At 35.0% G+C, this 27209-nt stretch overlaps 1 protein-coding gene across 1 annotated transcript; it reads left to right on the forward strand.

The window, feature by feature from the left end:
* Positions 1–832: 832 nt before the first annotated feature.
* Positions 833–23576, forward strand: LOC113225599 (dopamine N-acetyltransferase-like). The gene is made up of 5 exons (XM_026457935.1): positions 833–941; positions 20508–20598; positions 20947–21115; positions 22108–22310; positions 23393–23576. Exons 2-5 carry the CDS (start codon positions 20522–20524, stop codon positions 23574–23576), a joined length of 633 nt encoding a protein of 210 aa, XP_026313720.1. The 5' UTR covers positions 833–941; positions 20508–20521.
* The last annotated feature ends 3633 nt before the right edge of the window (positions 23577–27209 follow it).

The raw sequence follows: 27209 nt of genomic DNA on the forward strand, positions 1-27209 counted from the left end.
ATCGCAACGTCGTGCTCACGCCTAGCCTCTATTCAGATCAGTTGTGACGTTAAACGTCCAAACCTGCGACGTATCCCGAAGACTGCCGAGGCATTTTAAACACTGCCGAGGCATCCCAAAGACTGCCTATGTATAAAAAAAGGCTACCAAGGCGTCCCGAAGACCGCCGAGACATTTACTTACACTTACTGCAGCTTTGTTTTCGTAGCTACGACCATTATCATTGAAATTTCAGCTACAATGACATAGCATTAAGGTATATTACTATTCGTCACCTGAAAATCCCCTACCGTGCGTCTTGTCAGTGGGCGTCGGGCCTAAAGGTTTTGAAGAGTATCAAAAGTAATAACTTATGAACCTGGACAGCTGGGGAAGCCTTATTAAACAAAGTTACAAGGGTGTACGTCAAATAGATTTTAAGTTCTACAGCGCCGAACACACTGTTAGTGCATTGCCCTTCGTTTTTGAAACGTCGGCTGATACACTACACTATGTCTAGATTGTAGTAATCATTTATGTTAAGAAGGATTATGTTATACTCTCTTATGAGTTGTGCGCTTTTGTTGAAAGTGGTCGCAGTTGTGACGACTGTCGTAATATTAGGAAGGATTCTCTTCTGGCGTTGGTGACATCTCGCGCAAACTTGGCTATATTTTTGGTCTCTCATACTCGTATTAACGTTTGTCCATCAAGCAGCTTGTACAGCAATTCTAATATAATGAATCACATCCCACCCATATTATCCAATACAAGTGGGAATAAATTCAATGAAGTAGGAAGCATCCGGCGACACCCTATCTTCCTGCTATCATTGAGTGTAGAATTGACCCACGCCCGCGCCGTGTGCGATAACTACAGCGCGATTTTGTGTGTGAAAACAGATTCCTGATTAAGAAAGAAGATAAAGAAACTTCGAGAGACCATAAGGAGTGTAGACCGAGGTAAGTAGAGTACTGTAATATTCACGCATATGAAATCAAATACTGTCGTCATACAAAGTTGTGAAATTGGGAAAACACGATTTGATAGTTTCTAAAAATTACAGAATGAAACCAATAAATTTATATTTCACCTCACTAACTTAAAAAGGCTTTCTTTCTCATTAGAAACCTGTCCGCAAAAGCGTTTTTTGCACGCAGTGGAAAAGGTTTTTGAAATTCGACCTTGACGATGGACTGCGGTGCACCTAACTTTTTCTTTCGATGAAAAAAAATACTAGAGATATATATTTATTTGTAACCATACACGGTAACTACAGTTTACATGTTTAAGATTACACTTATGGTTCAGCGTGTTGCGCCAGTAACTGGAATACAAATGTTAATAAAAAATATTATACATTGTTCGCATTTATTACACTTAGTCATGTTACTTATATAATTAAAATCATATCGTATTACATTATAAAATTAAATTTTGTTCATTAAATAATATAATTAGAGAAAAATTGTGATTTAATAAAAAAAGAGGAACGCATGTCAAAGCAATAAATATGTAGAGTCGCGGATTTCAAAATTTAAATGTCAAAAACTCATTTACATTATAAAAACAATTTGTCACAAGCAATTCAAATAGTATTTTCTTAAATCTAGACGTCGGTAACATTTTTATATGGTCAGGTAATGCATTATATAATTTTACGCACATGTTATAGCAATTCCTTTGAAACATGTGGTAGTGTGTATATGTCGGGCCAAACGATAGGGATATTGGGTTAAAAAAGGAACATTTTTTGAAGTAAATAAATAACTATGTTTTTTGACAAAAATACATATCTCGAATATATATAAGGAAGGAAGGGACAATATTCTTAGTTTTTTAAATATGGGTTTACAGCTATCTCGCATACCAGCACCACACATCGCCTTTACGCACTTCTTCTGTAAGAGAAAAGCTCGACTTATGTGAACAGAGATTAAGTAAGCAAGCAATCATATTAAATAAATAATGCTTAGCATTCATGTAATAACATAAAAGTTATTGAAAGGGACACAATTTTGGAGGTTATCTGAAAACGACCCTAATTTCGAATTCTAAATCAAGTCTCGGTCTTTTGTAAACTACAATGGATAGGTCGTCCGCAAACATGGTACATGGATATTGTGTGACTATGAGCAAATCGTTAATATACAGAATAAATTAGAGAGAACCCAGGACAGATCCTTGAGGCACCCCAACACTATTAATTTTAAAGCTGGATCTGCAAGCAACGTACTCCAAATGTTTATTGACACTATTTACTTCTACGCATTGAGTTCTCGCATGAAGGTAATCAGCTATTAAATCATTTGCCCTACCACGTATTCCGTACAGTTCCAGTTTGGATAGTAATGTTTTGTGACATACAAAATGCTCTACTCATGTCAAATAGAATGGAAGTAACAGGTATCCATAAAATATTTCTAACAAACGAATAACAAGCTAAGGTAACAGACTTGCCCTTCTGAAAACCATGTTGTTCAGGTCTTATCACTTGAAACCTGGTAATAAATGACATCAACCTTGCGTGTAAGATGTTTTCCTAAACCTTAGACAAAACAGGTATCAAAGTCATAGGTCGATAATTTTGCAAATTTTGTTTATCATCTTTTTTGAAAAGTGGTTTCACTATTGATTTTTTTAAAGTTGGTGGGAATATTGCATGTTCAAAAGACAAATCAATGAGTTGTGCCAAGATGGGAGCTAATTCGTCAGAGCAGGCTTAGCAGGTTGAGTGTGTATTATCAAACAATTCGATCTTTTTTTTTAACTCCATTATCATCAGTGGGCGATAAGAAAATTGTAGAACTATTGTGTTTTAGCAACCCGAGGTCACATTTTTTTGATAATTGAGATTCGTTGTTAGTTAAATTAATAAAATGGTTATTGAATTAATGTGCAATGTCTACAGGATTATCTAGTTTAATATTGTTCACTTTTATACATTTTATTATATTTTTATTGTAATTAGAATTTTTATTATTAATTATATTCCTTGTTGCCGTACATTTATTTTTCGCTTCATTAATATATTTATTATTGTTAATTTTTTGCCCTTGATTAATACATTTTTTTAGTAGTTTATTGTAATGTCGATAAGCAGACTTTTTGCAGGGGATTTATGTTTGTAATAACATATTCGCAATTTTCTTTTTTTAGCACCCGAAATTCTGAGTCCTTTTGTGAGTCAGGTCAATTTAGGCGAGGAACATTTTATCTTTATTTTATATTTTGGAAAGCATACATTATATAATAATTGTAATTCATTATGAAATGTCGTGAAGATTTGTTTCGGGCTACCAGATTGTAAAATGCTAGACCAAGGATAGGTTGCCAAATAGTACTTAAATTTTTTAATATTATTATGATTTAGATCTCTTTTCATTTGATACCAGTACGTCATAGATTTTTTTCGCTTTCAACAGGTACAGATAGGAACTGTGCTGTGTCATGGTCAGTCAATTTCAGTTCTATTGTTTTACCTACAGTATTCTTAACGGTGCTAGCAAAGTGATCAATAGAAAATTTTTCGCGTGTAGGTGTACGGATATGTAGATCAAGGTTGTAGCATTCCAGGATTTCTTTTAAGCGGGCTGAATTTTTTCCTATAATTAAGGTATTCCAGTCCTGTTAAAATTATATTCCTTTTCTTAGCTCTTAAGTTCTCCAATAAAAGTTCAAGTTTCTCAAAGAATACTTCAATATCTGCGTCAGGAGTTCAATACATGCATATCAGTATAAGTTTATAATTTAAGATTTCTACACCACAAGACTCAAAAGTGCGTTCCGAACATTGACCTTAGGTCAATGGTACCGAAGCAAATTTTTTTACGAAACATAATTCCCTCAACTCTACGGATCGGACACCGAAAATACATACACCCCCGCGTTTATTTTTCTTCTTTTGTAACACTACCAAAGCTCGCGCCTAAATTATAACCATTAATCTATATATTAGATTCGTGTCCCAGCGGAATAAATTTTTCTGTTATATAAATTAAATCAATAGGTTTTGTATAATCTCTATATATGTTGTGAATAGCAATTTCTAACAGTTCTTTTTTATTCAGAAGACCAGCTATGTTTTGATGCATAATGTGTATTGTCTCAATGTTATTTATAAAAAAGGATCGGTATTAGGTATATCTTGAGGCTTTTGTTGGGGATATTCTTGACTTTTTATATATAAATATGGTTGTGTTTGTGTGTAGTTACAGGGAGGAAATAATAAGTAACTAGTTTGGCATCTTTTGTGTGATAGCTGACACAATTCTCTAGTCAGAGCAAAACACAGATTTTTTGCAAAGACTTTGGAATCACACTTTGACCTTTTATAATTCATCTTTACAAAAGTGCAATGGGGGAATCCTTGACAAGTTAGTTCTAATCCAAAGTTGAGACTTGTATTATTTAAGCATGCGTTAATAGGTAACCCACATATAATATTATTAGTATTGGTCATCGTATACAGCGATTTAAGTAGCTTGGTTTTTAAATAAAATGAGTTTCTATTATTCATCCTCGCAGCAATTATGAGATCATCTTGCTTAGTGAGATGAGCTACATCCATTTTACAGGTGTTAATTACTTGAATTAGATCCACGCTGCGTTGCCGGAAAGAGAAAATATCGTATTCATGGTCGATTTGATTTTGTAGAGCTTCGCGTAGTCCTTGTCCTTGTTCGTCCGCCAGCACATAGATTCTATTTCGTTTTTGAGTATTATAATTGCATCCTTGTCGCTGTATACTACTTTCTTCGGTCATTTTACGCGAGATATTCTCCTTGTTACCTGAATTAATTTGTTTTATCGGGATCAAATCTTCATTTAAGTTACCGGTGGATATACCTGTTGTTCTGGGGCTTAGGTTGTACTCATTTTTCATTTTATCAAGCTTGTTGGCATTTCGTTTATGCCGTTTCCTTGCTGTTTTTATCATAGTTGAGTTCGTTTTGGGTTAGCACAAATATGTAATAAGTATTGAATTTTCTATTATCTAATTTCTATTATCTAATCTGACCTTTTCTAATATAATGTTTTCCTTTTCATTTCCTGTGGCTTGTAAAGCTGTTCTCAAGTCATATATTTCCCTTTTTGACGATTCAAGTTCTGTATTTTGTAGCGTAGACATATCAGGCAGACTTTTGTAGGGGTTGCTTATGCTAGTTTCTGATAAGTAGGAACCTGACGAGCCTACAATCGAGTTGGTGCCGCAGTTGGGTGAGGGCTGCTTATTTCGGTGTGTGACATATTCTTCAAGATCTATCTGCGTTATCTGAGATTTAAGACTACAGGAAGCAGAAATTTGTTTTGGTGTAGATGAATGGATTTTTTGCTGAGTATTATTCGAACATTTGCGACATTTCCAGTTAGATTTATTCTTCATTAAACGAAACAGTTTATAGGATACGCTTTCGCAATCTAAATGGTAATCATTGCTACAGCTTTTGCATTGAAGAAATTCTTTATTAAGCATCTTCTGTATCAGAGTATATTCTCTTTTGTATAGCAAGGTGTGTTTGTATAGTGATATTCAAATAAAACTAATTTCGAATATTCGAACTTTTTTTTCTTTCGGTGGTCATTAACGTCCCATTCAACTACGCGACTTGTCGTACATTTCTATTTATCTATTAAAAATCCGTTGGCATATTTTGTTCTTATTATTGTTGACATTAAATTGACAATGATAACTAATTGTGTTTATTAAATTGTTTTAATTTGTCGAAGAACTAAAATAATTTCAATAATCACTTAATCACACAAAATAAAAGTACAGTCAAGAATAAAAATTGATGAAGTGTAAATTCAGACCGCAATCGAAGATAAACTTTTTCCTTTAATAAAAACATTGATGTTTTTTAGTTCAACTGTTTTTCTTTCATCTGTCATTTTCCTCGCTTTATAGAGATGAGAAGTTGTGTTTCGCTCGGCAGCAAAGTATTTTGCGTCTCGTGGCTTGAAACCTTCGCTACGCTCAGGAACCTATGTAGTTTCGAACCACACGCTTCGCTCGTGATCCAAATCTTAGCTTCCTTCGCTTGCTCAGGTTTCAATACAAGCACTCGCGTCAAACAACAACTTTGCAGCCTTGCATAACAACCAACTGTTATCGTTTATAAATGGATAACTACATATTATGTATAAATAAAAAAATAATCACATTATTTTCAAAAAGATCCATTCGATATTTAAAAAAATAATCGAATTGTATTTTCTCAGTTCCACCAATATTTTAAATGCGATTATACACTGCTACGAAGGATTGTTTCTAAAGAATTAACAGATACCTTTTCAGTTAAGTTGAGACATGTCTTGCGTCGCAAGAAATCGATATATTTATATAAATATAGTAATATCTTATTCGTTACGGGTAACAGAAAGTTGAAAAAAAAACTTTTTATATTGTGATTTCTTGGTGTAACAAAGGCATATCTGCAAAATGACTACTTTTCAGGAAAGAGTTTTAAAGATTCACCTCAATCCGGCTGGATTTGAACCAACGACTCCTATCAAACCGTGCCAGACGCTTTTTATTGTTATTATTATTTTTTAAGTTTTCGATCTTTCTTTAATAATTAAAATAAAGTAATGGAGTAATTTCACAAAAAATAATTGAAAATCATGGTGGTGAAACATTCTCACAGTTGTTACAGTTTTAAAAATTCTACAAAGAAAATTAGTCGATTTCTAACTTTTTTAAATTGGAGGGTTATAAAATTTCACATAATACATAATTTGTTTCATATAGTTCGTATTATTTTTATGACTTCCATGTGAAAAGTACTTTTAACGTACGATCGATCACATGGCTTTATTAAAACACGAACGTATTATAAACGCGAACTTACCTACGTATAAGGATTGAAGGAAGTAATTTAGAGCTTCATTCAGGATTGATAAGTTTATCAATATTAAATTGAAAAATACTATGGTCTTTGTAGGCGTACTTTTTTACCGACTTAAAAAAAGGAGGTTCTCAGTTCGATTGTTCCTTTTTCCTCCGACATTTGTGAACCGATTTCGATGATTCTTTTTGTTGGAAAGGGGGTAAGGTACTTCAGTAATGGACAGATTCAAATTTGAAGTTAACATTCTACCACTACGGGTTTTTTCTTATAATTTGAAATTACTATTTAACTGTATTATGATAGAGATTTTTAGGAATAAACAAAATAAACTAGGCTAGACTACTTTTATTCGTCTACAGGTATTTAAAAAAACTGTTAAAAAGTTTGAATAGTTTATCTTTGGTGGGCGTTCGATTATTTAACAGCGGAATATTTTTAATCTAAAATTAGCCATTAATAAACGTAAACTGATCAATCAAGCAACAATTCTAATTTTGGCAGAATGGTTGGTAATCACGTGGCAAATCGATAGGAATCGGTAGAAAAAAAGATTGGAATAACCAAAACAAATAAATAAAATCCAAGGTTAAATAGAAATGTTTAATCAAAACATTTATGGATTACGACAAGGATCTATTGTACAACGTTACCACATTAACCACGGATTGTGGACGTCAATGTGGTAGTATTTCGAGCTACATTCTTGTAAATATGGTTAATTTCTTATTTTGTTTTCCGAACTAAACGTAGCCGTTGCAACTAAGAGTAGAAATAATGGGTACCTTACCGTGTTGAGATTGTGTCGCTGTGCCTAAATAAATTGTGAATGACGGCGCCACGGAAAATCCATGTCCAGATATCTAGATCCTCAAGAGGATGCGGACACTGCGGACCATGTACCTCACCTTTATGTAACTTACTTATCAAGTGTATCATGTTTCAAACCTGCTGTTTAATATTGTAGACTTTTTGCACTTGTAAGAATATAGTTTCGATTCTGATATTAAAAGTTGTCCCGTAATTGAACGCTGTACCTCCGTGTATTGTACATGCTAGTTTTTTGTCAAATTAATTTGAAAGTACTTCACGGTACTAGACAGGTTGTTCAAACTCCTAGAGGCTTGCCGAGTTATGGATACGCACAGACCTTGAAATCGAACCTAACAACTAACGACAAAGGATTAAACTCAAGGAAATAACAAGTACAAGAGCTCAATTACGTAATTGGATTATTATTTGCTATTTTTAAACTAGATACTTACGTTTCCATAAGAGCGGGATAATCAGTGGGTGAACACTTCCCAAGGTTTGACATGGCTTTGGGCAGCAATACCCTTGCTAACAGCGAAAGAAAACGTTGTGATGAAACTGTGATGATGAAGAAGGTTTATAGCCTTAATCATAAGGATTGTTTTCTTCTAAATAACATAGCATCTTAATTTGGCACTTAATTTGAAATTTTGTTCAGGAAAATGCATTTTGCCACGCGTAGTAAGTGAAATGTGTGTACCACAGAATTTGACACATTTTGAGCATTTGGTAACTTAAATGGATTGTAAGTTACAGTTAAATATACCTACCTAATTATTTTAATTGAATGTTAAATTTCACGGTCTTCCTTTTATTTAAGATGCTATGTTGTTGCTGTTGATTTGTTTATCTTTTCATGGTGAATGTTTAAAATAATAAGTTGAAAGTTTGTACTCATTAGTAATTTGAAACGATAATCTCAGTTGTTATAAGTAATCGCGGCAAAGTTAGAGAAAAGGCATTTTCCACAAAATTTCAAATGAAATGTTAAATTTCATTATATATATCCCTTTTATTTAAGATGCTATGTCATTTAAAAGAAAACAGTCGTTATGATTGAGGCTTTCGATCGCCTGTTTTTTATCTACTACACATTCGTAAAACTATAAAAAATATATAACCACTGTTAGTTATTTTGCACGAGTCTGAACTATTAAATACTATTTAACTTACTTTGTACCTATAGTAAGGGCAAGGTTTGTTCATTTACAATTACCTGGTTACTTACAATACCTATAATTAGTCGTGTCTGAACATTATATCGTTAATAAAACCGACTTAGTTGATATTACATGTGACAATAATCGGCAATGTGCAATCAGCTTTGAGAGATAAGTTTAAGGAAATTGTAATTATTACACTAGCTAGAGTTTTTCAATGAAAAATAGGTGTTTAAAAGTCACAAATTCATTTAACGAGCAATGTATACGCTTCTATAAGAAGATTTCGGTTGATATTCAAAGTCAAAGTCAAAGTCTAAGTCAAATAATCATTTATTCCATAGTTCAAATTTTTTACACTTGAAAACGTCATTTTTTAAGCTACTACTCGTTCACCACGCTGACCTCCCTGAGAAGAACAAGCGAGAAACTCTAGGGATTGCTCTTTTCAAATGAACTTAAATGCTATAGAATACATTTTGAATCATATTTGTGTAGAACCTAGACTCACGTAGTCTTTCCATACATCTTTATCTAACACGTAGTCTACAATTTTGGAACATGACTTTTCAATTAAAATACTTTTAATGTAAGTTTTAAACTTAGGAAATGGAAACTTAATATATGCTCCGGAATCTTATTGTAAAAGCTTATACAGTTCCCTATAAAAGAATCGTTTACCTTAGTTAAACGAAAACGTGGTACCATGTGTTTGAACTCATTTCTAAAGTTAATATTATGGATGTCTTCTTTCTTAACGAAGCTATGTATATTTTTACGGGCATAAAAAATATTTGAGTAAATGTACTGTGATGCCACAGTCGTGATACCAGGCTTCTTAAACTTTTATCTGAGAGAAATCCGAGAATCACAGACAACACAGATATGGTTTGTATATCTGCCGCTTTACCCCACATGAGAATCCCGTAGACCATTATACTATGGAAGTAACCAAAGCAAACTAATCTAGCAGTAGCAACATCGGTAAGTTCACGTATTCTACGGACTGCGTATGCAGCAGAGCTTAATCTGCTGGCCAAGGAAGACATATGTGGAAACCATTGGAGTTTACTGTCTAAGGTCACTCCCAAAAAGACAGTTTTATTATCAAGGTGTAACTTTTCTCCATTTAGTTCTATGATTGGGTTAGTCGATTTTACATTGGGTAATTCAAATTTAATACACTTTATCTTCTTGGCAATAAATTGTTAATATTAAACCAATAACTACCTTTGACCGGGTATCATTAATATTGTCATGGTAAACGTCATGTCTGTCTGTTTTAAAAATCAAGGATGTGTCATCAACACACAATTCTATTTCGAAAAGGTTCTTAACAAAGAATGGTAGATCATTAATATAAATTAGAAATAAGAAAGGTCCAAGTATTGAGCCCTGCGGAATACCCATTTTTACCGGAGAACCCAAAGAAGGCATTTATATCTACTTTCTGAATTCTACCGTTAAGATATGACGAGACAAGTTCCAACGCCTTGCTACTTACTCCGTAATATTCCAGCTTCCTAATTAGAGTAATATGATTCACGCAATCAAATGCCTTTGAGAGGTCACAGAAAACCCCAATAGCGTTCTGGGACCTTTCTATAATATATCTTACGTTGGTTGAACAGTAGTTTCATTTTAACGTTGTCTCTAATCCAGTAAAAATTCGTAATTCCTTCCTTCTATAAAACACTTTGAATTCCAATTCTCCTTTTGAATGTGCTAAAAAACTGCACAAAAACTGCATGTCTCTGATGAAACTACAAAACAAACAAGACAGCGAGTTTTCATAGCGCTCGGCCATGCATAGCATCCACCATTATGAAACAGAATAGTGGATATGACACCCTAGATATACGAATAGAGTTATATTTAATACACTTTACTGAATTACCTAATGTAAAATCGACTAACCCGATCATAGAATTAAATGGAGAAAATTTAGACCTTGTTAATAAAGCTGTCTTTTTGGGAGTGGCCTTAGATTGTAAACTTCAATGGTTTCCACATATGTCTCCCTTGGCCAGCAGATTAAGCTCTGCTGCATACGCAGTCCGTAGAAGACGTGAGTTTACCGATGATGCTACTGCTGGACTAGTTTACTTTAGTTACTTCCATAGTATAATGTCCTACGGGATTCTCATGTGGGGTAAAGCGGCAGATATACAAACTATATTTGTGTTGCAAAAACGAGCTATTCGTTCTGTGTACCGTTTAGGTTCTTTGGTTTCTCTCAGAGAAAAGTTGAAGGGGACTGGTATAATGACTGTGGCATCACTATTAAGAAATTAAGACAGAAGAACTAAGTCGAAACTCATGGTACCACGATGTCGTTTAACTAAGGTAAACGATTCTTTTTTGGCGAACTGTATACGTTTTTACAATAAGATTCCGGAGAATGTATTAAGGTTATCATTTCCTAAGTTTAAAACTTATATTAAAAGTATTTTGATTGAAAAATCATATGACAAAATTGAAGAGTTTGTGTTAGATAAAGATGTATAAAAAGACAACATGAACCTAGACTCCACACAATTATGATTCAAAGTGTATTCCATGACATTTAAGTTTATTTGAAAAGAGTAATCCCTAGCGTTTTTTGCTCGTTCTTTTCAGGGAGGTCAGCGTAGTGAACGAGCAATAAAAAATGACGTTTTCACCTAACTAGCTCGGAAAGGCTTTCTTTCTCATTAGAAATCTGCGCGCAAAAGCGTTTTTTGCACGCTAGCGCGGCAAAGGTTTTTGAAACTCGAACTTGGCGATGGACTGGGCACCTAACTTTTCCTTTCGATGAAAAAAAAAAGATAATGACACGTTCAACTACGCGATTTGTCGTACATTACTTTTTTATGTAATATAAATCCTTTGCTATATTTTATTCTTATTATGGTTGACATTAAATTGACAATATTAACTACTTGCGTTTAATAAATTATTTTAATTCGTGAAAGAACTAAAATAATTTCAATAATCACTTAATCACATAAAGTAAAAGTACAAGAATAAAAATTTATGAGGTGTAAATTCACAACGTATCCGAAGATTAACTTTTTCTTTTAATTAAAAAAAAACTGGTGTTTTACTGTTCAACTGTTTTTCTTTCACCTACCATTTTCCTCGCTATAGTGAGGTGAAAAGTTGTGTATTTCGCTCCGCAGCAAAATTGTTTTGCGTCTCGTGCCTTGAAATCCTCGCTACGCTCAGATATGGACCATTCTCGTTTCTGCAATTTTTTTTTGCATATGTATTAAAAAACGATATACTTATATTACTTAGTCAATTCCTATATAGAATTAATCGAGGTAGTTTATATTAATATGGTTTTTATGTATATTTACGCAATATAAATATTTATTTATATCATCATTAAGAAAGTGACGAAAATGTCACTTCCATGTCTCGTGACAGTCCATTTACAATGATACAAATTAAAATTAAATATATTTATCTGTAAGAAATAAACTAATCTATATTATTTTACGATAATACATAGAATAAACTTTCTAAAAACACTAAATAATTGCAACATAAATAATACAATGGATTCAAAATATTTCATAACGTTTGTGCATGAAAAAATTGTCACCTCCGTGCATAACTTATTGAATTCACCCATAATTTATTAAACCAGCCAACACAGTGTCTGAATAATTACAGACAACAAATACAATGCCATCTTGAAAGTATTTGACAGTTTGCCACTTCCGGAATAATATGTTTGGCGCACTGACCTTTATGGTACGATTTAAAAAAAAAATAGCCTGCTAATGCCATGGAGGTGACACAATTTCCATGGATTTGTGTCACTCCGTGGAGGCGTTTTTTTTTCCTTTTTTTCATGGGAACTACAGTGATAATAGCTAGGTTCTTAAGTGAAACATAATTGTAGGATACGGTACCTTTCATTTGAGACTACTTTGAATCATAATGAAAACATTGTTTTTTTTTAATTATTTTAAGTCCGTTTTTGAGAATGGCACGTATCTACTTCGAGAAATAACGCACACACTTAACATAGCCCCGCACTACGGACACCCTGTGTCGCGGGTGCCATGGACACACACATAGACAACCACAAATTACACCCAAACTCACGAGAGAAATAAATGTAGGTCATACAAATATGTCTCCCGGCCTGGGAATCGAACCTGGGCCCTCTGCGTGGCAGTCCGGCATGGTAACCGTTCGGCCTCAGAGGTAGTTAAGTCAAGAAAGCTAATAATCTATCATAATCTATAATAATAATAGTATTCTTAGCTTCCTTCGCTTGCTCAGGTTTCAATACAAACACTCGCGTCGAACAACAACTTTGCGGCCTTGCATAACAAATAACTATTTCTAGCTATGCAGTAAATGATTATTTAACTTTGACTTTACAATTCACGCCCTTTTGCCATAGGGGCAGGTAAATATCACAGCCTTCACTTGCTTCGATCCTGACAACCATCTTTGGAAACTCATTGTCTGTAACTAATGACTGTTTTGGGCGATGGCGACCCGAGAGGTGTTTATAGTGTAGACTGCTGGTAGACAGTTTATACTGTGGACGTCTACCAGCTGATAAAGATTATGACAAGTTTCTTATGTTCTGTACGTGCAACTAATATAGTTTACACAATAAATTGCTTTTTAAGATGAATGAAATTATTATTTGTTAAATAATAATAATGTAATGTACAGCTAATCATAGATATTTTTTTTGTAAATGTAGCTAGATTACATTGCACACTCAATTCGACAGTTTTTTTTTTGGGTGTATGTTACGACATTACTCCGGCATTTGTAAACCGATTTTAATGATAGTATTAGTCATACCTAAGTGTTAGTCCCATTTAAATTTGAAGAAAATATTCCATCTCCAATGGTGGCAAACTAAGAGATGAATTCGGCTTTGCGCACTTTCCGGTAACCGATTTGAATAAAACTTGGCAAATAGATGTAATTCCAGGAACTTTTGAGGCTGTTTTTTTCTTACATAGGTTTCGATATTGATTTTTTATGACACCAAGTGACGGGACGAACGAGTCACGTGCCTGGTAGTAAGCGACACGCCTGTCCATAACAGTTGCAGGTGCCATTCAGAGCTTTAAATCTCCAAGATCTGCGGGACACTGCCACTGCGCCCGTCACCCTGAGATATAAGTTGACAAGTCCCATGTGCACACCTCTACCCTTCAAAACTGGAACGCAGTAATGCGCACATTACTGCTTGGTGGCAGAAATAGGTAAGGTGGCAGTACTTCCCTGGACGAACTCTTTCACTAGGAACTCTACTGCTACTAATAAAACCTAGTCGGCCTAAGCATACTTAATTGCAACTGAGATATTTAAATAATTCTTGCTTCGTAGCTCCGCAAACTCATCCAGGGGGCTGAAAGGGGTGGCTATGCAACAGTGCACCCTGTTAATGACTTTCTTTTCATACACAGATGCGAACACAGTATAGATATCGTGTTCAGAGTACAAAATAAAATACAGGTATTATGTTTACTTTGATTTTTAGCAATAAATACCTACCTTATTCTATTTGTCGAATGTCCTACGATGGACACGGATTACACATAGATTACGTAACATTGCGATTGAAGAATATATTATAATATAAATGCAATACAAACTTTTTAATTATACCGGTTTTTAGATTGCATCAAAACAACAATGGATACAAAATATGTCGGAAGATATGTCTTACAAGATATTTGTTTTACATCCCAATATTATGACGTCATTTAGATAATATTTTAAATATAACAATATATAATTTATTTATTCAATTTATTTTATTTTATTTATTTTCCTTTATGTTACATTTTTAATCGATATTTTAAATATAAGAAATTATTTTAAATTGTTGTTTGGAATTTGGAAGTGATACAACTGATAAAAAATCATTATGGTATTCAGACAGCAAAGTCAACAGTTGTGAGAACGAGTAAATTTGTACCGTTTCGACTGAATTATTTTACCAAATCCTCCAAAAAATAAGTTGATACATATTTAATTCAAAATAGTAGACAAATGAACTTCAAACAATCATATTGTCGATAGTAAAAGAAATATGCAATCAAATTACACTGTCCGTTGTAACTTCCGATGAAAAGCCTGCTTACACCACGCAAGCAGTGCTACAATTTAAATTTAAATTTAAAATTAAATACGTTTTAATCTCTTATGTTAAACGCTACCTGTGTCCCATGGTACATTCCTATCACAATTCATCTGTCCAACCAAAAAGACCAACGACGATTTGTTTATTTATAAAGTGATCTTCTTTGTTAGAAGAATTTAACAATTCGTTGTCGAATGACAAGGACGACGCTAACGAGCCACCAACTATTTAGGATGTGAGGATGTTGCAGTAAAACATTGAGCGACACTACAATTGTAGATGGCCCATTCTCAGGAACGGCCATAAAATAATTTAAAAAAGCAATGTTTTTTGATGTGATTCAAAGTAGTCTCAAATGAAAGGTACCGTATCCTACAATATGTTTCACTTAAGAACCTAGCTATTATCACTGTAGTTTTCATGAAAAAAAAGAAAAAAGAAAACACGCCTCCACGGAAGTGACACAAGTCCATGGTAATGACATAATAGATTAATTTTAATGAATCATGTATGGTTTACTGTAGAATAAAACGTATTTTTTACTTAATTATCTTTATTTACGTAATTACTTAGATATTGATTAAATTTTAGGCTTTTTAAAGTATTAGGTATATTGAATTATGTGAACTCTATATTATTAAAATAATTTTTTTTTGGAACACTAAGACAGTCTTCTATTAAGTTTTTAATATCAGGTCACATGGGTACCAGTACGTCTAATAATAGTTTTTATAGTTAGTATTATTTACTTTACACTTCGTACTTTTTGGGAAAATGCAAAATAAGTTATGATGTTGTGACATTTTCATATTATTTAATTTTTACTCTTGGAGTAAAAAAGGCAATGGCCTTGTTAGTCTATCATGGTCCATGGTAACATAATGATGAAATATTCAGCTTTATAACATGAAAAATAGTTTAACAATTTAAATTAAATAAAACACTAACTACTATAATGTCACTATTTATTGAACTTTTTTGTTGTCAGTTGACCTAATAAAAAAGTAAGCCTCTTCATTTTCACCAGCTAAGCAAGATGTTATTACGTTATCAAACTTAAGCCGTTTTAATTATAAAAGAAAGTCCTCTACGTAATAAAGTTAGTTCCAGTGCCCACTGACGGGATGGTACAGGCAAGGGATTTTTAGGTGACGAATAGTAATGTACCTTAAGATTATGACTTTATAGTTGCAATTTTAGTGATAATGATCGTAGCTGCAAAATGAAGCTGCGATATGCTTAGGCACGCCGAGCCTTCAGCCTCCGGAATGCCTCAGCAGCCTTATGGATGCCTCGGCAACCTAAGGGATGCCTAGCCAGTTTTAGAGATGCCTCGGCAGCCTTATGGATGCCTCGGCAGAATTATGAATGCCTCGACAGTATTATGAATGCCTCGGTAGTCTTAAGGATGCGTCGATAGGTTTCAGGACGCACGCTCCGCGTCGCCATTGGTCCCCATTACCTTGACACCATGCAACTATAGCATTCAATACACGTCACGCAACGATGTAGCGACGGCATGCTTCAGCACACCTAAAGATGCCCCGGCATGCCTAAGGATACCGTGGCATGTTTAAGGATGCCGCGACATAATTGCCATCAGTGTGTACTTGCATATAGGGTTGCTGAAGGATCGAATGCCGTCCCGTCCTGTCAGGGGTCGCCTCTGTTCTAAGTCGAGTTTGTAACAAAAGTTTAAGAATGATTTTTTAGAAAGGAAACGTCTCAATTCTATTCGGCTAATTTCACCACTATTTCAATAATGGTGGTGGCGATTAATTTTTGCAGTCTTCAATCCAATCTTCTTTGAGTATGTTGTACTACTACCTACTGTCACTTTGTGAATCAAGTCTCTTAAGCAAGTAATTTACCAATAGTGATGGAGATGAGTATCTGGATGATGAAAGACATCTTGAAACAGAACAAGATGGTATGCTTGGGGCAGAAGGAGATGTTTGAAATAGAAGCAAGATGCGCAATCGGTTCATCGGTTGATTTTCGATGTCGCGTGAAGGCGGTGAATCATCACGCAGACAGATTAAAAGTCTTTCCCTGCATATTCTCTGCGAATTTTTAGCCTCTTACGCTATTCCTTTCTCTGTTTTCTTTCTGACATTTGATCAATAATAATACTTATTCTTTTCTCCTTTTCGCTTTCTGTAACGTACAGTTAAGAGCACGTCAAGTTTGACACTTTGTACTTTGGACCATTCTTATCCTAAGCGGTATAGAGTTGGATTTAAATGTTAAGTGTCAAGCTAGACGCTACTTTTATATTTTTTCCCGATTGCTCCTCTCGCATTCTTTTTCTTACGTCTGTCTCTTCCTGACATTTTTTCGTGGGCGCCATAATTATCTAATAAAATATATTTAAATCAAATTAATTACGTTAATATTATTTAAATTAATAAAGAGCATCCATTATTATATTGTCACTTCCATGGAAATTGTGTCACCTCCGTGGATAACGGTAATCCACGTGGGTGACGTCCATGGAGATGAGATTTTAAACTTAAATACCGTTTTTTCGTGACCTCAATTTCGATTTATAAACTACGATGAAATGCCTAGATGGCGGTTATAATAAATAGCTCATAATTATACGATATCTGATAGATCTTAATTGAATGAAATAATATGATACGTAATCCACAAAAGTGACCAAAATAACAGGCAAATTTTTGAAAAATCGTACTTTAAAGGTCAGTGCGCCAACACTAGTATCCCGGAAGAGGCTGTCAAAAACTGTCAAACTGTCAAAAACTTTCAAGATGGCATTGTGTTTGTTGTTCAGAAACTCTATTGACTGATTTAATAAATTATGGCTGCGTTCAATGAGTTTATACATGGAGGTGACATTTTTTTCATACAGAAACGTTATGAAATATTTTGAATCCATTATTTTGAAACCATTTATTTCCACACACATAAAATACAGAATAAGAGGAAACAAGATTTTAGAAAATATATAAAAAATATATAAAAAAAATTTATTCATGTTGTAATTATTTAGTAGTTTTTAGAAAGTTTATTCTATGTATTATCGTAAAATAATATAGATTAGTTTGTTTATTACAGATAAACATATTTCATTTTAATTTGTATCATTGTAAATGGACTTTGCACATGACATGGAAGTGACATTTTCGTCACTTTCTTAATGATGATATAAATAAATATTTATATTGCGTAAATATAAATAATAACCATATTAATATAAACCTCGATTAATTTGAAATAGGAATTGACTAAGTAATACAAGTATATCGTTTTTTAGCACATATGCACAAAAAAAATAGCAGAAATGAGAATGGTCCCGATAGGCGTGTTGCTTACGACCAGGCGCAGGACTTGTTCGTCTCATCACTTGCTATTGTAAAAAACATCGACAATGACTGAAAACTCTGCACTGGAATTGACATCATTCTTAGCATAAATAATAAAGAAACTGCCTAACAAAGATCAAATTTAAATTGCTCAATCTGAAATGCCATATCTTGAAATTAGTGTTTACTTTGTGGTATCATTAACGGCTTTACCTCGTTTTATCTGTTCATGTAGCAACTTAACTGGAGGCAGCAGTTTATCTTTCAGGGAAGAGATAACGTAGTTCTCTTTTAAACTACATGAGATAAAAGAAATGAGACTGACGTATTGTGTTAAGGTCGAGGTTGCGATAAGCAGACGCAGTTCTTGATCATTTCAATAGATTTATTGCGTATATTTACTGTGTAAAGTGCTTTTTCGGTGTGATTTTATGTTTTAAAACTAAGGTAGTAAATTAAACTAAAGCATATAAGTCGAATTCACTTGTTTCAATTCAAATAGCAGTAACGTTTTATTCAGACTCAATATTCTCTTTACATTCGACGTAACAACATCTGACATTACAAAAAGTACGAAGACAATAAAGTTTGTTCATTCGTAATTAAAAAATATTATTGACTTAAGTCATACTTAAGTGCTTAAGTCTACTTGTATAAGTTTAAGTGTGCAGTGGTAGCTTAATGGGTCACCTAACGTCTCTCGAGTAGGGTCGTAGGTTCGAACTCGGGCTTACATCTTTGATTGTTTTCGGAATTTAAGTGTGAAATTTAATTTGAAATTTACTAAGAAGTTTTTGGAAACTTGCACACATCTTCATAGCAATTTAATAATGTGTGTCATGTTCCAAATCTGCAATGGGCCCGCGCGGAAAATACAGCCCAAGCCTCTCATTGCGCAGGCCAGTGCCAGTAGTGGGATTATTATGGGCTAGTTAGCCTATCTGCCGACCCTAGACTACGCTCAGTAAGAAATACTTACAATCGTAGGCCCACTAAATTATAATAGACATAATGTAATCCTAGACTATCACATAACAGTAATACGAGGAATGAAAATAAACTTGCTTTTCTTGACGGTCGTCTTCACAAAGTCACAAATTCATTCAAGGGGCAATGCGTATGTTTCTATACTTAATAAGATTCCGATTGATATTTAAAATTTGTCATTTACGAGGTTTAAAACTATAGCGAAACAAAAACTTTATACTGAAGGTTATTATTATACAGCTTCTGCGAACTTGGATGACAAAAATCCATGGTAGTGACCCTGTTAGCTCTTGCAAGTAGTTTCGGTCGAAGATGTTTATATTAAAAATGTTCGGATTCCACTTTCCATTTTTCGTCAGGTGGAATGGAGTCATCTGCCTGTCATTTATAAGAAAATATTGTAATGATAAATGTATTAAAATGTATATTTACAAAGAGGAATCTGCCTTACGAATGAGCAGCAGAGTTTAATCAGAATGACGATTTCAAGTGTGGTTTGCTTACCTATAAAATAAAGGTTATTTGAGTTTGACTTTGGTCATAGTCAACCCATTTATACGTCCCATTGTTGCGCACGCGTTTCCTCTCAGGCGAGTGCAAGTTATAGTCTGCTACGCTGGCCTTATGCGGGAACTAATTATGAGGGGGATTAATTATGGGGACGTCACACGTTTTTGCGCCTGCATGCCCTTAATAGAACCCATGGCCTAACTTTAGAGGCAATTTCCAATTTTTAATATGTTGCAGAATTTAATTCAAAAACAATTTGTATGTTAGCTTTTATAATATATTGTTACATTATTATTAATAATATAATTAATTACTTATTAATGTATAACTAATTGCCGTCATAAAAGATTTAATGGAAATATCAATTATAACTGGGTTCGGATAGATGGCGCCACAAGAGGTAGCCATTTGTCGCAAAACTGAGTGTTAACGTTTCATAAAAAAACCTTTTTATACAGTCGTGATTGTATTAGAGAACAGGACAGTCGTGTTAGAAGAGTAAAACAGAATGAATACCAGAAGTAAACACCAACAACCTTTCATCACACAAAATTGTGAGTAAATTCAAAGAAATTATTGTTTAATAAATTTTAAGATCAATCCAATGCTTGTTTTTTTACCTATCATTCTCAGATTTTAGGTCACTGCCAAATTTTTGTTTGTGTGTCTGATACGTGATTACTACATCTCAAATTAGGCGGTAAACATGAATCCGAGAATGATCATTACATATCAATATTATATTAATAGAATTCGTTACAATTTTTTGCAGAATTAAACGAAACAATGCAACCAAATTACACACTTCGAGCTGTAACTTTAGAGGAAAAGGAGATACAAGCAGTGTTACAATTCGCTACAAGGTGAGGATTCACGTTTTGTTTCCTTAGAGCGATTACACATGACTAGTTTTAGCAGCGCGTCTGCAGCGGTGCTGTCGTCAATCGTCTACTTTTACACACACGCGCCTTTGTGTCTCTGCTAATCGTCGCCGTGTAAAACCGCTCTTAGATGCAAGTGTTTAAACTTGAGCAGAATTTAGATTATTGTAGATTTAAAAAAAATAATAACTGTGTTTTGTAATCTTTTCGTTTTTATTTTTTCCTACTTAAAAGCATGCTTTCATTACCGCCTAAATTATTTAGTCCTTGCTATAAATGCCTATTTTCGAATAATAACCGCTTGCACATAAAATTGTGTTTTGATTAAAGGATTTTTGAAGAAGATGAGCCATTGAACACAGTGTCACAATCACTCGTGGATGCGAGTGACATAGGAGAACATCTGATCGCGATTTTGAGACAGTCTTTGTCAGTCCTAGCTTTAGACGATGGTGGCGAAATTATAGGGGTATCACTCAATGGATTGATTAAAAGAGAGGTACGAGACTGATTGTTAAGGTTAAAGAATATTTATTTTTTCTTAGAATATACATTCACTCACAGATAAATTAAAAATACATCAAAGTTAAAACAATAGTAAGTGCAAGCGCACTAGTCAATAAATCTTACAAGCACTAGTCACTGTGTGGTCACAAAAATAGTGTTGGTACACAATAATCTCAATATAGAGTACCTACTAAAAAGCCGACCTCAAAAGTTCGTGGAATTACATCTACATATTTGCCAAGTTTTATTAAAATCGGTTCTCGGAAAGTGCGTGAAACCGGATTCATCCCTTAGTTTACCCCCTTCAAATTTAAATGAGACCACTACTGAGGTATCTCTTTCCAACAAAAAAATAATCTTCAAAATCAGTTCACAAAAAATAAAGAAACAATAACAGAATTGGAAAAAAAACTAATTTTGTGAAGAAAAAAAGAAACAAAAAACAAAATAAAAACAGAACAGGTCCAAAAATTATGTTGGCGTACTGTTCATTGGAGGTATAGTTTTCTTCTTCATTCAACATAATCCGTCTACATAAACGTCCAATGCGAGTTGGGAACGTTTTTCTAGGGCTGTAAATCATCTTCGATATGCAGGTTTCATCACGTCGTTTCCTTAATGGAATTTTGCAAGGGGTATTGCTATTAAACATTCACGCTCACACTACTGCTTGTGTGAGCGTTAATGCGTTCCGGTTTTGATGAGTGAGGGTGTTGGTGAAATTATAGGCACTTGGGACTTGTCAACTTATGTCTCAACGCGCAGAGGCAATGCCCCTAAGAACTTTGCAATTTAAAAGTCTGTGTGGCACTGCAAATATTACGGATAGGTGTCGCTTTACCACTAGACTCACGACTTACTCCTCCCGTAACTTGGTATAAAAGATATGCAAATAGAACATTCGACGCCCTCAAGCAAAGCCAGGTCTAGTTTCGTACATCCTGAATCGTATGTATTTAAACAAATCTGACAGTTTTTACTCAGGAGGCCGAAACAAACAACTTCGAGTTTGATCCAAAAACCTGTGAAGATGGAATCCTCCAGCTTTTATTGCACGTGCGACGGGAAGATAAAATGTGGGACAAACTGCCGAAGACCTGCAATACTGTGTTGGAACTCCATATGTGTGCTGTACGCTCCGATTGGAGGGGGAAGGGGGTCATGACAGCTTTGACAAAAAAGACAGAGTAAGTTACTTTTTAACTGACTTCAAAAAAGGAGGAGATTCTTAATTCGACAGTATCCGCGTGTGTATGTGTTTTGTAAACCGATTTTGATATATTTTTTTTGTTGGAAAGACCCTATACTAAATATTGGTCCCATTTAAATTTGAAGAAAATATTTCACCTCTAAGGGTCGCAAACTAGGGGATGATAGGGGGTGCACTTTCCGGTAACCGATTTCAATAAAACTTGGCAAATAGACGTAATTCCACTAACTTTAAGTTCGGTGTCTTTTTTTACAAAAAAGTTATAATCATTGGTTGGTATATTAAAGATCTCGGAGGCCCAACATTTTGCTAGACTAGGTGCGGAAGTCCCGATAGGACTAATTTGGGAAAAGAACTTTTGTTAAAAAAATGAAAATTGGTTCTAATCTGTACTGTACTGTACTGTAAGTACTGCCCCGAAATGAATTACGTTGCTCTGGTGCTCTTAGTACAGGAAATTCCCCTAGCACGAGACTAGGTAATTGGTGTGATTATCTGGCACTATTTAAAATTCGCCATTATGGTGTGACGGGTCGTAACTTCAACTTTTTTGACACAGGGTAGATGTCAACGGTACGTTAGAAGGGTCTCTCAAGGTTCAATTCTAGGTCCGTTTTTATTTTTAATTTATATTAATGACTTATTTAGCCTCATGGAGGATATACAACATGAGATAGTATTTTTGCTGATGTTACTTCCCTATTATTCAAAGTTAAAAGGTACGTATCTTGCAGTTAACAGCTTGACGTAACTTAAATCTTTTTAAAGAGTTGTATACATTGCCCCTCAAATAAATTTGTGACTAATATTTTTGTTCCTCGTAATAGAGATAGACATAATTATAATTATTTTTTATAAAAGAAAATACTATTTCCTTTAACACAAATTCTATAACTAAACACATAAGAATATTTCTAAAGCTTATCTCTCAAAGCTACTTTGGGGTTCAGTTTGTAAATTATTCTAACAGCTCTAAAGACAGCAAAGATTCTATTAACGTCGGCGGCATTTCCTCAGAGCAATATCTATTTTACAGTAGTTTTTTTTCTGTAATTTCAGGCGAATGGCCCGCACTACTTGCGCCGCCGCAGTGCGCATAGAAGCGACATCGGCATTCTCAGCGAAGGTGGCAGAGAAACTTGGCTACAAAGAGATCTACCGACTGCCTTACAAAGACCAAATTTATACTCCATCACCAGCTCCCCCACATCTTGATATGAGAGTTTATATTAAAGAATTATAAATACTTTGTTTTTTTTTTGTACTGAAATTTCGTTTATTGAAAATTCAGTTTAAGTCTTTCTTAATAAATAGAAGGAAAACGGTTTAGAGTGGTTACACACAACGACTTTTAGCAGCGATGCAAACGCGATGCAAGCGCGCGACTGCATCGATACAAACGCGCGATTGCATCGCTACACTTAGGATCTAAAGGCGATTGCATCGCGCGTTTGTATCGGTGCAGTCGCGCGTTTGCATCGATGTTAAAGTCGCCATGTTTAACCACTCTTAAGTTAGTACAGGCGGCAGAAAATCCAATTTCGTTTCTGGTGATATCTTGTAACTAAGTAACGCCCTATTCCCAGAGTTAGTCAAGATACACTTCATATCAGAAGTAGAAGAGAAGTACTTTTATTTGCGGCCGACACAACCGTGATGATATGTGCTGAGAACTATAAACAGGTGGACGAAAAAATAACGTTCAGTCGATGCCCATACCAGACCCCAGCCGACCTATTATTGGTTCTGAGAGCCTTCTTACACATTCAACAGAAAATTGTAAAGTAATTCCTGCATTTTGTTTGAAATTTGTATTAAATGTAGCGTTATTAAAGACCAAGTTACTTTAAAAAGTTTCTTAAAACGTCATTCACTAATCATACAATTTTTTTTAACATAGCCCCGCACTGGGGAGACCCTGTATCGCGGGTGCCATGGACACATACATACACAACCACAAATTACACCCAAACTCACGAGAGAAATAAATGAAGGCCATACAAATATTTCTCTAGATCTGGGAATCGAACCTGGGACCTCTGCATGGCAGTCCGGCATGGTAACCGTCCAGCCTTATTATGTCATACTGAATTATGGTGCAACAGATTCTATTTACTATTGGTTTCATTGTGAGAGTGACATAAAAGACACAAAACCTCATTTCTTGCTCAGGTAGCTTAATCTAAAAAAAAGTCCCTTGGACAACCTGTCGTCTGGACAACCAAGTTGGTTGTCCGTGTGACGTTATTGGTTGTCCGTAAAAGCAATTTGTATAATTTGATTCCTTATATAATAAAACTACAATTTTTGTTAGTTTTCCTATAGAATGGGAATATCTGAAAAGAAGCAGACCGCGTACCAACGATGGGCAGAGACTCGACTGCGCAAAGCTCCGAGTACTCGGAATCTGAAGAAAGCTTTTAATATAGCCATCAAGAAGAGTAAAAGCGTGTTACACAGGGCCAAGTTCGACCATGTGCACTACAACGCACAGGGGCCAAGCTTGCCTCTTATCCAGAAGGTAGCAAAAACTTTTGGTTCCTGGCCAAATCGGTCCAAAGTAACTTTTGTCGCCCATCTTTGCCACCTTTGCCGAGGCCGGATGGCACACTGGTTCATACTGCAGAAGAGAAGGCGAATCTCTTTGCCTCACTCTTTGCAGAGAGTTCGCATCTGGATGCCGCAGGGAACCTACCACCTACCTTACCTCAGGCTGACTGCACTATGGCGTCAGTTCGCATACGCCAAAAAGAGATACTTGGAGCTCTGCGGAATCTTGACGTGAATAAAGCGAGCGGGCCAGATGGAATTCCAGCGGTAGTCCTACGTAACTGTGCGCCTGAGTTGTCTCCTGTTCCCACACGCCTGTATCGCCTCTCACTTGAGACTGGTGTAGTTTCCAGGTTATGGAAGCTTGCAAACGTGCAACCTGTGCCCAAAATAGGAAGCAGAGCTGACCCTGTCAACTATAAACCTATCTCAGTCACTTTCATACTTTGCAAGACTATGGAACGTGTACTCAACATCCCTCTCCTGTCGTACCTTGAAGACAACGACCTCCACGGTGACCCCAGTACGGATTCCGATTAGGGCGATCTACTGGGGATCTTCTTGTGTATGCCTATCACATATGGAGCGAGGCTATAGAAAAGGAAGGCGAAGCACTTGCAGTGTCTTTGGACATTTCTAAAGCCTTTGACAGGGTTTGGCACGCAAGCCTTTTAAGTAAGTTTCCATGTTATGTGCTTCCCACTAACCTTTGCAATTGGATCTCGGATTTCTTGAGCGAACGTTCCATTCGAGTGATCTTAGAAGGCTGTTTGGATTTGACACTCAAGGCCGTCTCCGGTTGGAGCGATGCCAATCTTGTCAAATTTAATGCTACCAAAATGCAGGCGTGTCTACTCTCCACAAAACGGAGTTCCTTTGAGCTGACTCCGACTTTTCGTGATATATCCGTACCGGTAGCCGACGGTCTCCAGCTACTTGGAATGGACCTGTCGTGCAATCTAAATTTCGGCAGATACATTGAATCTATGGCCAAAAATGCAGGCAGGAAGCTTGGCATCCTTTCTAGGGTGAGGCGTTACTTCACACCGGGTCAGTTATTTCAGCTGTATCAAGCACAAGTCCGGTCGTGTATGGAGTACTGCTGCCATCTTTAGGATGGCTCTGCTATATGGCCAGTTGGTCCACCTTGGATTCAATTGACAACCGTGGCAAGAGGCTTATAGGTGACTCGGAATTAGTAGAAGCGAAGCTGCAGAGTCTTGAATACCGCTGTAAAGTTGCCTGCTTATTGTTGGTTACGCTTCCACATTTATATGGCGATTTGGCGAACGGCTATAGAGTTGAATTCACTGCCTGCAGACTTGTTCCCTGAACGTTATAACTTGGACCTTTTCAAGGCGTGAGTGAGTAGGCTTTATTTAGGTATGCATGCTCCATGGTCGACCTCATCGTCACTTTCCATCAAGTCAGAAGGAGGTCAAATGCGCACTCACATTTGAATAAAGAAAATGTTGATTATCTTCGAAGTTAGTTTTAATATTATTGATTGCGTTGATTTCATTGCTTCTTAATTGCTTATTGTTCTGTTAAAAAACTTCTATTATTATTTTGTTTGACAAGTTTATTATTTCATGTCGAATTGCTATTCATTTGGAATAACACGAAATGTAGGCATTAGAAGCTTAAATATTTTCTTTGGACAACCAAACATGTCTATTGGACAGCCCGACTGTCCCCATGTAAAACAATAACATTATCCGTCTTTTTCTTATAAAGCACAAACATTTTCAGTAAGTTTTAAGAGCTAAATAACACAGCTAGAAAAAAAATTGTTTGTTGTTTTTTTATAACAAATAATATTCGATTTACTATTTTAGTGAAAAATTTCATTGAGTGATAGGACAATCGTTTTCCAAGAAACACTGTTAATGGTGATATTTCTGAAGTTATGTATCATACCGCTCCAACAAATATAAAAAGTATTTTTTATATATAATGTATTATATATTTCATAAAACTGAAGTGTTGGTTTTAATTTTAAATAAAGTTTAAATGATTAAAAAATGTATTCAACTAGTGGTACAGGGGACAGATGCTATTGGGTTCCTTCGGATTTTTAAGTCAAAAATTATATTTTTCAGACGATATTTGCACTGTTAATTGCGGATTCCTATAAAAAATCAATTATCTAACTTATAAAATAATAATGTGTATTAAAATCTTCAATCAAATTAAAATTAAAAATTTCATGAACAGGACATTTAAAAGTTGATTGACCCATTGACAATATTTGTATTTATTTATGTTTTTAGTTGTACAATTTTGTTTTAACTTGGTTATTTTAATCTCTTTCTGCAGACCCTAT

The sequence above is a fragment of the Hyposmocoma kahamanoa genome, unplaced genomic scaffold (genome assembly GCF_003589595.1).
Source record: "Hyposmocoma kahamanoa isolate Upper Pololo Valley unplaced genomic scaffold, ASM358959v1 168, whole genome shotgun sequence".
Taxonomy (NCBI): Eukaryota; Metazoa; Arthropoda; class Insecta; order Lepidoptera; family Cosmopterigidae; genus Hyposmocoma; species Hyposmocoma kahamanoa.

Coding starts and splice junctions, on each gene's coding strand:
- LOC113225599 (XM_026457935.1), top strand. CDS start 20,522: ATGCAACCAAATTACACACTTCGAGCTGTAACTTTAGAGGAAAAGGAG. Junction 21,116..22,107: donor ATGGATTGATTAAAAGAGAG/GTACGAGACTGA, acceptor GTTTTTACTCAG/GAGGCCGAAACAAACAACTT. Junction 22,311..23,392: donor GCTTTGACAAAAAAGACAGA/GTAAGTTACTTT, acceptor CTGTAATTTCAG/GCGAATGGCCCGCACTACTT.